Source organism: Acartia tonsa, chromosome 14 (genome assembly GCF_053477335.1).
Source record: "Acartia tonsa isolate MP-2025a chromosome 14, ASM5347733v1, whole genome shotgun sequence".
NCBI classification, from domain to species: Eukaryota; Metazoa; Arthropoda; class Copepoda; order Calanoida; family Acartiidae; genus Acartia; species Acartia tonsa.
This window is the reverse complement of record NC_137273.1, coordinates 2,903,078-2,917,287: the sequence shown is the minus strand read 5'-3', so window position 1 is coordinate 2,917,287 and position 14,210 is coordinate 2,903,078. Positions and strand designations below refer to the sequence as shown.

The 14,210-nt window shown below is 33.2% G+C and overlaps 1 protein-coding gene across 1 annotated transcript in view; it reads right to left on the bottom strand.

The window, feature by feature from the left end:
- The window catches only part of LOC145306365 (uncharacterized), a 78,488-nt gene extending 64,759 nt beyond the window's left edge, over positions 1–13,729 (bottom strand). Inside the window, exons 1-2 of the mRNA XM_080148455.1 lie at positions 12,985–13,729; positions 11,504–11,573 (exon numbers count right to left, since the gene is read on the bottom strand). Coding sequence (XP_080004581.1) covers positions 11,504–11,573; positions 12,985–13,729 — 815 coding nt within the window. The remainder of the gene's footprint in view (positions 1–11,503; positions 11,574–12,984) is intronic.
- Positions 13,730–14,210: the final 481 nt, after the last annotated feature.

Here is a 14,210-nt window from a genome sequence, read left to right as displayed (position 1 = left end):
CAAATAATACAAGCGATTAAATTTTTCGATGATACATTTTCCACTAATCCAGCTTTATATCCTAGGAAACCTAACTATTCATGGCTGACTTATTTTATTTGGTTTTGTCATATTATTCACATTTTGACACAAATTAATTTACCCAATGCAAATTAAATGGAAAAAAACTACAAAAATTTGTACACTTTCTAACCAATGATATAACTAAATTGTTTTTTTACTGTTTTCCTATTGGCTGATTTAGAGAGTATATATCTAGATTATATCTATTATTTTCTCTCTTTCTCTGTGTTTAACAAGTACATATAAATGAAGCCCACACACACAAAATTGGCCAGGGACTAAATGCCCTGGAAGAAATTCCCCCACAAAAGTGCATAGACCACCCAAGTACTTGTTGGAAATTAAACATCTCACACAAGGCTTTCAAACGATCAAATCTGATTTGATGGTTAAGCCAATGGTTTGTAAACCAGTAGAGGCTTTGCCACTAGCATCTTGGAGCTCCTTACAAAGGAATAGAAAAAGCAAAGATAGCCTAAATTAACCCCAGACTTAAATTTGCCCAAAAACATCCCAGGACCTATGTGGCTCAGTTTGTATCGAATTCTTAAGCTACAGAGCTACAGATAAAAAACTTACTACTTTTTATAAGGATAGCAACACATAATGCTGAGATCAACTTTATTGAGTTGAAGAAAACGCAAAAAGTTTTAAAAATTTCAAATTAAATTCGCATTATCAAATCACCTTCAAATAAAGATCAGGACATGTCAGAAAATTTGATGAAAAAGCTCCCCAGAATTATTTTCTAGACTTTTGTTTTTCAGGTTTTATTAGAATTAGAAATGATATCTTTAAAACCAAATTACATAAACACTATCTCAATCTAATGCTTACGGAAGTTTTGTTTGTCTTTTTAGGATTTTATTTTTTAAGCCTATAGTGTCAGAAAAGTGTTTCCATTTTTTCTTTCCATATCTACAAAATTATTAGAATATAGGTTTGTCTGTTTGAATGGAATTTTGATTGTAGTGACAAACTTTAATAAGTATTTAATTCTTGAGCTAAAATTTTTGGAAAAAAATTTCAAATCATTCCATACAGTTTATAGATGTCTATCTCATAGGCGTCCAAGGGGGGGGGTAATGGGCCATTTGGCACCCCCAAACGATTTTGGGGGTGCCGTAGGCACCCCCAAAATTTTTTGAACAATACCCCCCCCCAAAAAAAATTACCCCTACCTTGGGGGTGCCGTAGGCACCCCCAACGATTTTGGGGGGGGTATTTACCCCCCCCAAACCATTTTGGGGGGGTAATTACCCCCCCCAAAATAAATGTTCTTAAAAAAATTGTTTTTTGGTGGGGTATTTACCCCCCCAAATTGAATGTTCTTAAAAAAAAAATTTTACTGAAAATTTTTTTGGGGGGGGGGATCTATGATGTAATTGTAAAGCACTGAAGATTCCATAAAATAGATACCTAACTAAATTAAATATTTCATTAAATAATGAAAAAGAATTTCTATAGGCGATTTCTTTTGGGAGGATGTCAGGGTGTCTCAAAACTAGTTATAAAACTTACCAGGACCTATAAGACGCTTATTATTAACTTAATAGATTAGGTAGGTGCTTTTTTTACATAATTAAATTACCCCCGGGGTAAATTAGTTTGGGGGGGGTAATTACCCCCCCCAACAGATTTGGGGGGAGTATTTACCCCCCCCAACAGACTTTAGGGGGGGTAATTACCCCCCCCAATAAAATTTTACCCCCGGGGTAAAAATTTTGGGGGGGGGTAAAAAAAAATTTCGGCGCGCTTCGCGCGCCATTTTACCCCCCCCAAACACGAATTACCCCCCCCCCTAAAATTTTTTACCCCCCCCCAAAAAAAAAGCTTGGACGCCCCTGGTCTATCTGCCAAAGTATTTGGATGTATGTATGCCTGTCTATATATCTACTCTTTTTATATTGATATTTTAATCAAATTTCCAAAGTACCAGAAAAAATAGACAATACATAGGGTTTTTATATTTATAAATGTAAAGTGTAGGCATTTTCTTATTTTTAAAAGGCAAAAGATTTCATTGAAACTAATTCTGTTTATAATTACTTTACCTGTCTTACATGAGTGGAAAAATTTATGTTTGGTCTTTGTCCTAGAGCAATATATTCAAATGTAACACGAATCCACATTTACAATATAGAGTGCGGCATTTAGCCCCGGCCCCGTAACCAATTCTAATTGGCCGCAGGGCCTGCGCTCTCATTGGTCGAAATATCCCCGGGCCGGTTCAGCACAAGGGGAAAGGAGGGGGAAAAGGAAAAAGGAGTGGAAATAGGGAAAGGGGAGAGAAAAAAGAGTGACAAACTAAAGAAAGAGAGCTAAAAAGACATAAAGCAATTGGGATTCTAATTAAAAATGGCAGAACATGAAAACAACTTGAACACAGAAATAGAAATGTTCGGCGGCGCCCAGCACACAATTTTCTATCTGTCTATCTGGCTATCTATCTAGCTATCTATCTATCTTACCCCACGTCCCTCTGTCTATCTGCCCCCTTTCAATTTAAACATAAACCTTTGAAAATTAGCTCTATTTAGCCACTTTCCACTTGGAAAACAGGAAAAATAACAATTTGTGTTATTTTTAGAAGCGTAGCTGTTCTACATTTAGGGGTCTGTCTGTCAGTATTATTTGGGCATGCTATAATCATTCTATAAATTGCCAACCTAGGCATGCTGATTTCTGTGGTAATTCGGGTGGGTTTAGGCTATTTTTTGCCTTTTTTACACAACAGACCTAAATGATAAAATTGTAATATTTACTTAATTATTTTAATTTTAAATTCTGAAATGTACGTCTAAAATGTAGGTACGTCCATTTTACCCATTTTAAATAACTTATTATTTACAACTCTAAATAAATTTTTTATTTAAATTTCTACATGAAATTTTGTTTCTTTGATATTAAAAGCTCTTTCACTATATTTTTGTCAATAGCAAAAATTATTTTTTTTTGCAGCGGTGTCATTATTTTTGTATTTGGCGATTTATCTTTAGAGGGTGGTATTCCCACCATATCGGTAAAGTGGTTAGCGATCCGTCGGTGCAAATAAAAACAGACAAACATTCTGCTACTTTTACGTGAAGATTTTTCTTTTTATTATTATTTGAGCTTCGCTTGTATAAATGTTGTCATCCTTGTTTCTCTTAATTTAGATCATCATGATAGTTAAAAATGCAATAGATCAATTTAAACAAATTAAATAAATATATTTTTTATGTTTTTTTTATAATTGATTGCTTTAATTATTTAAAATTCAAATTTATTGTATTATTTGATTTGATATATTTAAAGCTTTTCTAAAGTTAGATTCGTCCGTTAAGACTCCTGTTACAATTAGGTATAACTTTGAAAGAGATTTATCTCTATAATAATTACCAAAAAGTTCGTTTGTCCATTTTAGACATGTTGATTTTTAGCCTTTTTTCACTTTTTATGATTGAATTGTCTTAAAATAATGATTACTGGGACAAAAAGACACAAGTTCTTCATTGTAATAAAGCTTTACATTAGTAACGGGATGGTTTTATGCTATTCTTTTTTTAAAGCCTATTTTCTTCCCTTCCATTACCCCTTCGAATACAGAGCTCCTAAATGTAAGGGGCGCAGCCACTAGTATATGTTTAAAATAAGTAATAGAGTAGATGTTCAATTGCTTATAAAAAACAATCTTCAGCAAAAAACGAACAGTTTGTATCTTACTAGGTTCATTTAACATTCCATAGAATACATATTTAGCATCAAGGTGGCTCTTTATTCGAAGGGACATGGAAGGGCAGAAAAATAGATTTAAACCATACCCCCCCCCCTTTTTTATAAAAATAAATAGCCTAAAAGCATCTCAGGACCTATCATATGCTTCACTGTATAAGAGAACCATATTGTTTCAGCGATTAGCGAAATCCTTCGTAACAGACAAAAAAAAAGCTCATTACTTTATAAAAAAGGATAGCAGCTGACAAGATAAGGACGGACATACAGAGTTATAGAGTAGCTTTGCTATCGTGTGTAAATAATTATGTTTAGGGTTGCGCAGGGTGTATTATCATGATCAAATATAATTCTGTGTAGGGTTGCGCAGTGTGTATTATCATGATGAAATATAATTCTGTGTAGGGTTGCGCAGGGTGTATTATCATGATCAAATATAATTCTGTGTAGGGTTGCAGCGCAGGGTGTATTATCATTATCAAATATAATTCTGTGTAGGGTTGCGCAGGGTGTATTATCATGATCAAATATAATTCTGTGTAGGGTTGCAGCGCAGGGTGTATTATCATGATCAAATATAATTCTGTGTAGGGTTGCAGCGCAGGGTGTATTATCATGATCAAATATAATTCTGTGTAGGGTTGCAGCGCAGGGTGTATTATCATGATCAAATATAATTCACAGACACTGTTCATTATTATGAGCGTAGCTACATTATAATTATGCGTTGTCCGTACGTCTCTGGCAATATTTAATTTATCTATAATACAAAGTAGAACGATGTCCGTCTGTCCGTCTGTCTGTCTGTCCCTTAAGATCTCGGTAACCACTGAACCGATCGGATTCTACTCTTCAGGGTATATACCTATTGGTCCTGTGGTGGTTTTAAGCTATTTTCTTGGGGGGTGGGACACCCCCAACCCCCCATAAAACAAAAAAATCCCCCCCCCATTTTTTTTTTTTTTTTTTTTTTTTTGCTTAAGATTTCCTTGGTCCTTTAACGAATTTCGCCTTAATTTTTTTTATCACCTCTTGGGGCAAAGCCGCTAGTAGGATAAAAAGTGAAAGCATAATTCATATCCCACGACTGTTTATTTCACTAGTACTCAAAGCTTTATAATAACGTTTTCTTATTTGCTGGCTTGAAAACTTTGGGTACTTTAAATTTTGAATGCTTGGTTCATTAAGTTTAGTGTCCAAACGATTCCGCCAATAATTTTAATCTACAGAAGGGATAATTTTCTTTATCTTCAATGGGGATATATTCTTCCATTGTTTTATCCCTGTAGATTTGATAAAGCTGCACTGTTTGGGAACATTAATGTCTCTGTTTTATTTATATTGCAGTAATAATTGATTAAATTAAACATATGCCTAGCAAAGTGGTTTTAAAGGACACTCCGAATTTTTAATAATTTTGGTTTAAAATGATTTTTAAACGTAAATTTTTCTGTTTTCATGGAAGGTCCGTCCGTCCATAAAGCTCTTGTAGTTAATTTAGACATGTTAGAATTGTCCTATCCATATGCAAACTTACGTAGAATGATTCCTGTAACAGTTTGTTACAAATTAAAAATTTAATCATTACCAGAAAGTCCGTATGCCCATTATTAACATCTTCTATATTATATTATTTGATTTTCAGTTTATAGATTTCTAGGACCAATAGGTATAATGTTATAATCAATTGTTTTTCTTCAAACTTTTGAATAGTTTTATGCTATGTTACTGCCCTACCGTCCCTAGATGACAGGGGCGCAGTAGATTTATTTCTTTTTATTAATCCTATTATGTAAAGTAGAAAGGTTTTTTTCTGTAGCTCAAAATTTTGAACCGATTGAGTTCTCCATTTCATGGAAGCTTTCTATGGATGGTCCCGGATGGTTTTAAGCAACTTAATTTTTATATTTATGTTTGGTTTCAGGTTAATTAATTTTTATATATCTAAGTTTGTTTTACGCCATTTTCCTTGATGGTAGAAGCGCAGCCGCTAGTTTTAGATAAAATAACAAATAAAGTAAAAGTAAAGTAAGTTCCTTTTATGTTAATAATTGTATATTATAACGCCTTTCCATGTCAGAAACCATTCAATATCCGTTTAGCCAAGGATAGGTACATGTTTTCAACAAAACAATTTTATACTAGTTACTTATCGCTTCGTACTATAGACAGGTTTTCGAGGATATTAAAAAAATATATATATAATTCAACCCCTATGGGCTAACAAATCTGTTATTTATTTATGATTTTAATTTTAACATTTGTGGAAAAATGTATGTAATACGATGCTATACATTATTTTTCAGTATGGCTGAAAACTGGTTCTAATCCAGCGGATACTAATTTTGAAGCCATACTGGAATAGATATTTTTCCTATCGTATTATAGACAATTTTCTACGAATAATAAAAAATTTATTGGAAAATTTAAATATTTCATTTCATTAAACTATCCCTGTATTCTTATATCTTTAGCCTGTAAATTATACAAATGTAATACAGATATTTGTAGTTAAATTATAGAGTTGGTTCGCCTGGTAATTATAGCTAATTTTAATAAGAACATTAGATATGTTAATTTTAAGTATATAATAGCGGCTGCGCCCCTCAGAACTTAATCAGCTTAATGTAAGTGAGATAGTTTAATTTCTGTGGAATAGCAATTTGACCAGTGGCTTTGACTATATCTAAGGTGTTTATTTTTAAGTTGGAGAGTCGTTAAATTTAACCAACCTAACAAATAGTCTAAATACTTTCCTGGACCAAAACTATGCTGCCCTAAATAATTTAGACGGTTTGGTTTATACATTTAGGACATATTTCTGGTAGATTGAAAGATATTTAGAAAGATTTAAATACGCAAAGAGATAGATGGATAGATACGATACAAGACAAAAAAAAATATAGATAAATACTAGATAGACATTTAAATACACATAGATATTTAGAAAGATAGATACTAAACAGATAAATAAATAATAGATCGATTAATAAGTTTATAGATGCTTTAAAGTCAAAGAAAGTGAGACACTTAGATAGATAGCAGAACAATGGTATTTTGAGTAATAGGTCTATAGATAAAATATATAAAAAGATAGACCCATACATATATAAATATAAATAGATAGATAGATGAATACTAGATAGATTAATTAAGTCTATAGATATCTAATAGACAAAGAAAGTGAGAATCAGATAGATAGATATATAAAAACAAGGATGACAACATCCATATAAGCGAATCCCTGAAAGTGTAGTACAAACGAACATTAACGCTTGTAAAGTGTCAGAACTGAAAAAGCAGAAAATAAATGAAAAGTACAATCTGTTATAAGAATCATCATGCAAAGTTTGAAATCGATAGGACAATTCTAACATGTTTAAACTAAAGTAAAGAGCTAATTGTCCCGGACGGACGGACGGAAGGACCGATTCTTATTATAGGAAAGCTTCGCATTTAAAATAGATAGATAAATAGATAGATAGATGTGTATAAGAATGAATAACAGAGCCAGACAATTAAGTTGTCAATTTTGTTTTAACACCTCCAAACTTAGTGATAGGTGTCCATACACTGCGGTTATAATTATATTTTTCATTATAGCTTCGAATCCGATTAATATCGGGTGGATTAGAACAGGTTCTCAGCCATACCGAAAAACCAAGTATAACATTGTATTATATCCAGTTTTCTACGAATATAAAAATGTTCAATCATAAGATTAAAATCAGTTTTTTAGCCCATGCCTATGCATCTCGGTGCAAACAAACTGATTTTTTTTCTTATAATTGTACATATCTGCGGAAAGCTGATTTAATACGATGCGATAAATAACTATTAACACCTCCAAACTTTTTTGGGAAATAAAATTTACCAATTTTTTTCCGGGTATCTGAAGGTATAAGATAATGGTCGAATAATTGATGTACATCCCCAATGATGATACACAAAATTACACTTTCTGTAGGTTACAATTAGTGGTTGAAAGTTGTTATTAATCTTTAATGCAAATATAATGCATAAAAATTAGCTTTTTTGTATAAACGTTTATTCTATAAATAAAGAGAGGTAATTGTTGAAACAAAGAAAATAGTAGAAATATATTTTTGTAATGAGAGAGAGAGAGAGAAAGGGAGAGAAAAGAGGGAGAAGAAAATAAAGAGAGTAGTAAAAATAGAAATAAAGTGATAGTGTTTTTATTTAGTAATATTAGTAAAAAATATCTCAATTTGTTTTTACAATAGAGAGTTATAGAACGAGAGAAAGATAGGTAAATAAATGAGAATAGGGAGAGATTTAAAAGATAGATAGATAGATAGATGGAGAGAGAGAGAGAGACAGAAGGAGAGGGTGAGAGACAGAAAGAGAAAGAGAGAGACAGAGAGAAAAAGAGATAGAGAAAGAAAGAGACAAAAAGGTGACAAAAAGGGTTTTCATAAAAATTCAAATACTAGAACCCCCAGAGGGAAGAAAAAAAGGGGAGAAACAACGAGAGACAATTAACAATTTGAGGGAAAGGGTAATAGGTATTTATCGCCTCATATTATAGACAGCTTTCTGTGGAAATTAAAATGAAAAATAATAAGATTGAAACCAGTTTTGTCAGATCCAAGTGACCGGCGTCCCTAGCAAACAAAACTAGTATTATTTTTAAATTTTATTTATTTTATACTGGCAAACTTGGGACAATTTTAAGGGGAAGGGTAAAAACTTTGTCTGCTTTTTCTCAAAGTGTTTCTTATAATGTCAGCTTTAACAGACATTAAACCCTAGGTTCTCACAAAACAGAGAAAATTCATGCAAAAAAATTAGCAAAAGTTTTTTTTATACTTGTAGTGTGTTCCAGGGAGGATGAGGAAATGTCCCCAAAATCTCATAATAACGTTTTCTTATTCGTTTGCTTACCAGCTTTGGAGACTTTTATTGATTTTTGATTGTTTGAATCATTATGTTGAGTGTTCAAACGTTTCAACCACTAACTGTAATCTACAGATTGGGTAATTTTGTGTATCATTCTTAAATGGCTTCGCTTAATCGTATAAACACCAGTTGTATTTACAATTAAACCAATGAACATTTCCTAAAAGTACGACGTTTTATCAAAACAACCTAGATCAAATCTTTAATTATTAGCATTACAGGAAATCTATGGACGTACTTACATTTCAAGGATTTGTTATTGAGAAATTTTGATGTTTAAATTATGTCACAGTTTTCATTCAAAAATAGTGTAATATTTTTGAAATATCAATCTGACTATTCAACAGTTCTTGAGATCTTAGTTGACTAGAAGCGTACAAACTTTTCCACTAATAACTTTAGTCTGTAAAATATGACTTGTTTGTACAACAATTTATCGTCTATTGTCTTATCCTTTTATATCCCTGGTATTATAGTTATGCTATTCTGTAATAACTAATTTGTCAGTTTTGTATAAATACATTTAGAATTCTCAACAAATGTGAAATTGAATTTGGGAGAGAGAGAGAAAGAGATACAGAGAGAAATAGGAAGATAGATTTATAGAAATATAGATAGATGGATAGATAGATAGATAGATAAACAATTAGAAAGCTGGAAAGATAGATAGTAAGCAAAGACGTCCAAGGGGAAATTGGTGATTACCCCTCCAAAATAAAAAAGCTTGGACGCCCCTGATAGTAATAAAGCCAAAAACATAGGAAATGAGGTAGATAGATAGAAAGACAGATAGATAGATAGGCAATTTTAATTTAAATTAATAGATAATTAGAAAGATAAGTGAAAAAAAATTTGATTAATAATAGATAGATGGATAGAATAGATATGTAGATAATCAGAAATATAAAAAGATTAATAAGATAGAAAGCTATACAATTAGAAAGATAGACAGATAGATAGATAGATGTGTAGACAGTTAGAAAAAAAATAGATATATAGATTAGATAGTTAGAAATAAAGATAGATATATAGATAGAAAGATAGACTTTAAAAAAGATAGACAGATAGAAAGATGGACAGATAGATTTATAGACAAGTTGATAAAAAAATAGATAAAAAATGTTTATATACAATATACATATATAATTGCACATACTAGATTTTTTAAAATTACTATGTTATCAATTCTATAATTAATTAAATCAATCATATTTGATGTTTAATTATATCAATAAATTTAATTTCATGTTAAAAAGATAAATAAAATATAAACATATATGTACATCCCCAATGATGATACACAAAATTGCCTCTTCTATAGATAACAATTAGTGTTTGTAACGTTTGGACACTAAACTAAAGAAAACAACCAATCAAAACTCAATAAAAGTCCCCAAAGTTGTTAAGCTAACGAATAATAAAACGCTATTATAAAACTTTGGGGACTATTGTAATAAACAGCCCAATGTCCCCTCATTCCCTGAAAACTTTCTTTAATCAAAAATGACATTTTTATTTATCTACAAACATTTCTTATCCTCAATATTAACAAGCTATCTAAGACAGAATTTAACATAATAAAGCTAGATGAAGATTGATCTATCGTCCATCGTCTTTTCCCTGTTTCATCAGGTTCTTAGAATCACTTTAAATTTCTCATTTTACTTCAAAGAATCTAATTTTATGTATGTAGTACAGCACCTCTCTCTTTTTAGAAGCTGCTCTTTAACTCACTTTGTCCATATGTCCATCAGTCAGTCTATCCTTCAGTCCGTATGTTCTTCAGTTAGTCAATTCGTCATTCAGACAGTAACGGTATGGGGTCATGTGAATTTCTCGTCTGCTCTTCAAGATATTCAGTAAAGATTACTATGATTTATGCGCATCTAGTCTACACATTGATTTGTCCATCTAATTATACATGAATGTTATCATTATACTTATTTCTTGTGAATGTTTCTTGATTTTCTTTGTTCATATTCTCTCTATTTATGTTTCTTGTGACAACTGAATATCTGATCTATTACTCACTTTGGAAAACGAAGAAAATCCCTCAAAAAATCAGCATGTTACGTCATAAAAACGAGAGATTATCCATCTCTTTTTTTAGGGGTTATCTTTCTCACTCCTCATCCCTCATTTTTATGACGTCATTGAAGTACTTTCTTTGTCTTCCTCACTTTGTTCTTTAAAGTTTTGTCCATCTTTTTTCTAAGTCTTTCTATCTTTTCGAGTATTTTTTTACTCTTTTCTTTGGTATCACTGTGGGCTAGAATTGAATCAAGACAAAAGTAAGTGCCGAGCCCTGGGACCTATGTATGGTGAAAATAGACATAAAACCATGATGATTCCAGGTAAAACTAAAATATTTCAGCGGGGTCTTTTTGTTTTATTTCAATTTTAAGTTCTGAAAAAAAAAATGAAAAAAATATGAAAATCTTTAATAAAAAACAAACAAAAACTGTTTTTCAAAATTTTTTTTCACTAAAAGATACAAACAACTTATATACATACTATAAGCTTTAAAAAAATCAAAATTTTCAAATTTAGGACTGCCTTTCCAAGGTTAGAAGAAAAATCCTAACAACGAATTCTAACATATTTCTGATCAACATAGCAATAAAACGTCTTTCGCTAAATCTTTAACATCAAAATTAAATAGCACTTACTAAAGACTTTTTTTCATTTAAACTTATACTTTTTACATTATTTAACTTTTAAGATTGTGTTTTTTTTAAAGAAAGGTTGCGTGATTTTTTTTCTCATAATTAATTTATCTTAATATGCTGCATTATAAGTGACTGACATTGTAGGCTGTGATGGCTTAGAAAACTCAATACCAGTTTTGTTAGCCCTGGCCATCGGCCCCTCAGGGCCTACAAACTAGTTTTAATCTTTTTATTTTTATTTTACTATCTGCTAAAAGCTGTCTATAATCCCATACAATAAATAACTATTAAACATACCAATTAAAGTGAAACAGGGATCTTAAGGGATAAGACAAAGGATGATAAATTGATTACTCCTTCTGTAGATTAATATTATTGGTTAAAAAGTTTGGACTTTGCATGTTTGAACCATCAAATCATTAATCAATTCATAAATTATCAATAAAACATACCAAGACTAATAGTATAAACCAAACAATCAAGATGAAAAATAAAGTTCCCAAAGTTTTTGAACCAATGAATGAGAAAATATTTATAAAGAACTTTGGGTACCGGCAAATTTTACATTCCAATGTCCCCTTGATCCATATTAAATCTACCATTTCATAAATTGAAGAATTTATTTATCAGTATAATTTAATTGTAAACAACAAAACAACAGGGAAGAAGGGGACATAAGAACTGTAAAGATTCTTAGAAATAGGAAAAGTTTTCTTTTGTGTGGACACTGCTAGTTTGAACCATCCAATTAAGATTTAATAAAAGACCAGTTAACTAATTAGATAACGTGTCTATAAAAACTTTTGGTACCAGTATAATTTATAGTCACATGCCATACTCGGCGAGGGTGAGGTAATAAAGAGTAGCTCACTTGTGACAGCGGGTCAAGGTATAATATACTTGAGCGTGGAGCTTAATAGCCCTAGTGGCTAAACAAAAGTGTTTCATCCTTCTTCATTACTACTTAGGTCCAAACACTAAGAAACAATGGCTACACAAACAAATAAACAGTCACATTTTTCCTCCTTTCTTGCCGATTTGCATGTATTTATCATGTATAAAATCAATTATTTATCATACATTGGAGGTAGGGGGCTTTGGACTGTTTATAACTGACGTATGAGGGGATGTACAGACAGACTGGAATACGAGTATAGAGTAGCTTCGATACAATTAAATATCAATAATATAACAAGGTATTTCTAAAAAATACAACATTTATTAAGCAATTAAAACTGGTTAGAATAGGCAGATTAATGGGATTATTATTATAGGATATATTTAATATGATATCAATTAAAGGCTTGGACGTCCTGTTTCTTAGTTAGGTAAGAAACGACGTACTTGAACACGTGGGAAATATAGATACCGCCAGCCTAGACTTATAGGCTTGTATCTAACCGAATGCAGACGGGAGAGAAGTATTCACTCTTTGGCCTGCAACAATCAACTAGCCCTCAACACAGCAGGATGGAGTATAGTGGCGGTTACAAGTGGAGGTCTGACTCAGCCAGAGAAGTATAGGAATGTGGACAGGGATGGGGATACATAAACTTGGATGGTGATTACCACACTCGCCCCCTTCTGAGGGAATATGAAATATTCCCTCACAGTTGACCTGCACGCCTGCTTCTGCGGGTTGCTGTTGTACTCGCAGGTTCTTCGATTGCGGCCATAGCCCTCTCTACGATATCAACAGGATTGGGTTCTAAGGAAGTAGGATCTTCTGGAGCTGCTGGAGGCTCTGGAGCAACAGCATTCTGGAGGGCCAACACGCCCTCACAGGGAGCCGTGGCTACTGGATCTTCAGGGGCAGCGCCAGCCTGCGGATTAACAGGTAGATCAATTCCAGATGGAAAGAGCTCACTGATTTGAGCATCGAGCTCTGTGTCACTGTTTTCCTCTGCAGGATCCAGGACCTCTGGATTGCCTTCTCTATCAGTGGGCCTGTACTCATCAGAGCACTCAGAACCGCCATAGTGAGAAATCAGCTCAACTCCATCATCATCTGGCCGGGATACGTCCCCAGTGGGAAGGGATGCCTCTATGGTTGCCACATTCTGCCCAGGTACATTCATAATATTACAACGAGTATTGATATATTTAATTACCCTGTCAGAGTTTTGGTCCAACAGTCGACTAGTGGCCTCAATGACCGTGGTCATTCGTGATTTTAACTCAACGGTCGAGTCCTCAGAGACAGTGCGAATTTTTTCGCGCAAAGTTTTGCGGTTCCGCAGTAATTCTGCGGAAATTTCAATAAGGCGCTTGCCATGTTGTATATATGCTTTCTCAACAAATGAAGCATTGCTAGCAATTTTAGATTCCAGACTTCTCTGGAAAGGGAGAAGAGCTTCCTCCATTGCTTCTTTTACAGTGGAGGATAGGACTTTTTTCCATTCCTCAGCAGTCACCCAAAAAGCCTTAGGCTCAATTTTGCTTTCTGCTAATGTCTCTTTCTTTTTAGGGGGTAATGGAGGCGGTTGAGTTTCCACCTTAGCCTTCTTGGCTGCTGGGCCGCCGCTGCCTGTTGGTGTTGGCGGACGTTTTTCTACCGCTTTTGGGGCTGATTTTACGGCGACTACCTCCAATTCAGGTGAGGCACTACGTTTTGGTGGCGATTCCACCCGATTTTTTTGCGGTTCCCCTCCCCTATTTTGTTCCATTAGAGGCCTGGCCCTAGGCCTGGCTTTATCGGAATATTCGTTGGCCTCTAAATTTTTAGCCTGCCGCAATTTTTCTTGCAATTCAAGGAGTTCCTTTGGAACCTCTTTTCTCGCGGTGCGGTAGACGTGGATCGATCTTGAGACGCATTGAAGTTCACTGAGGTTTTCAGGGTTGCGT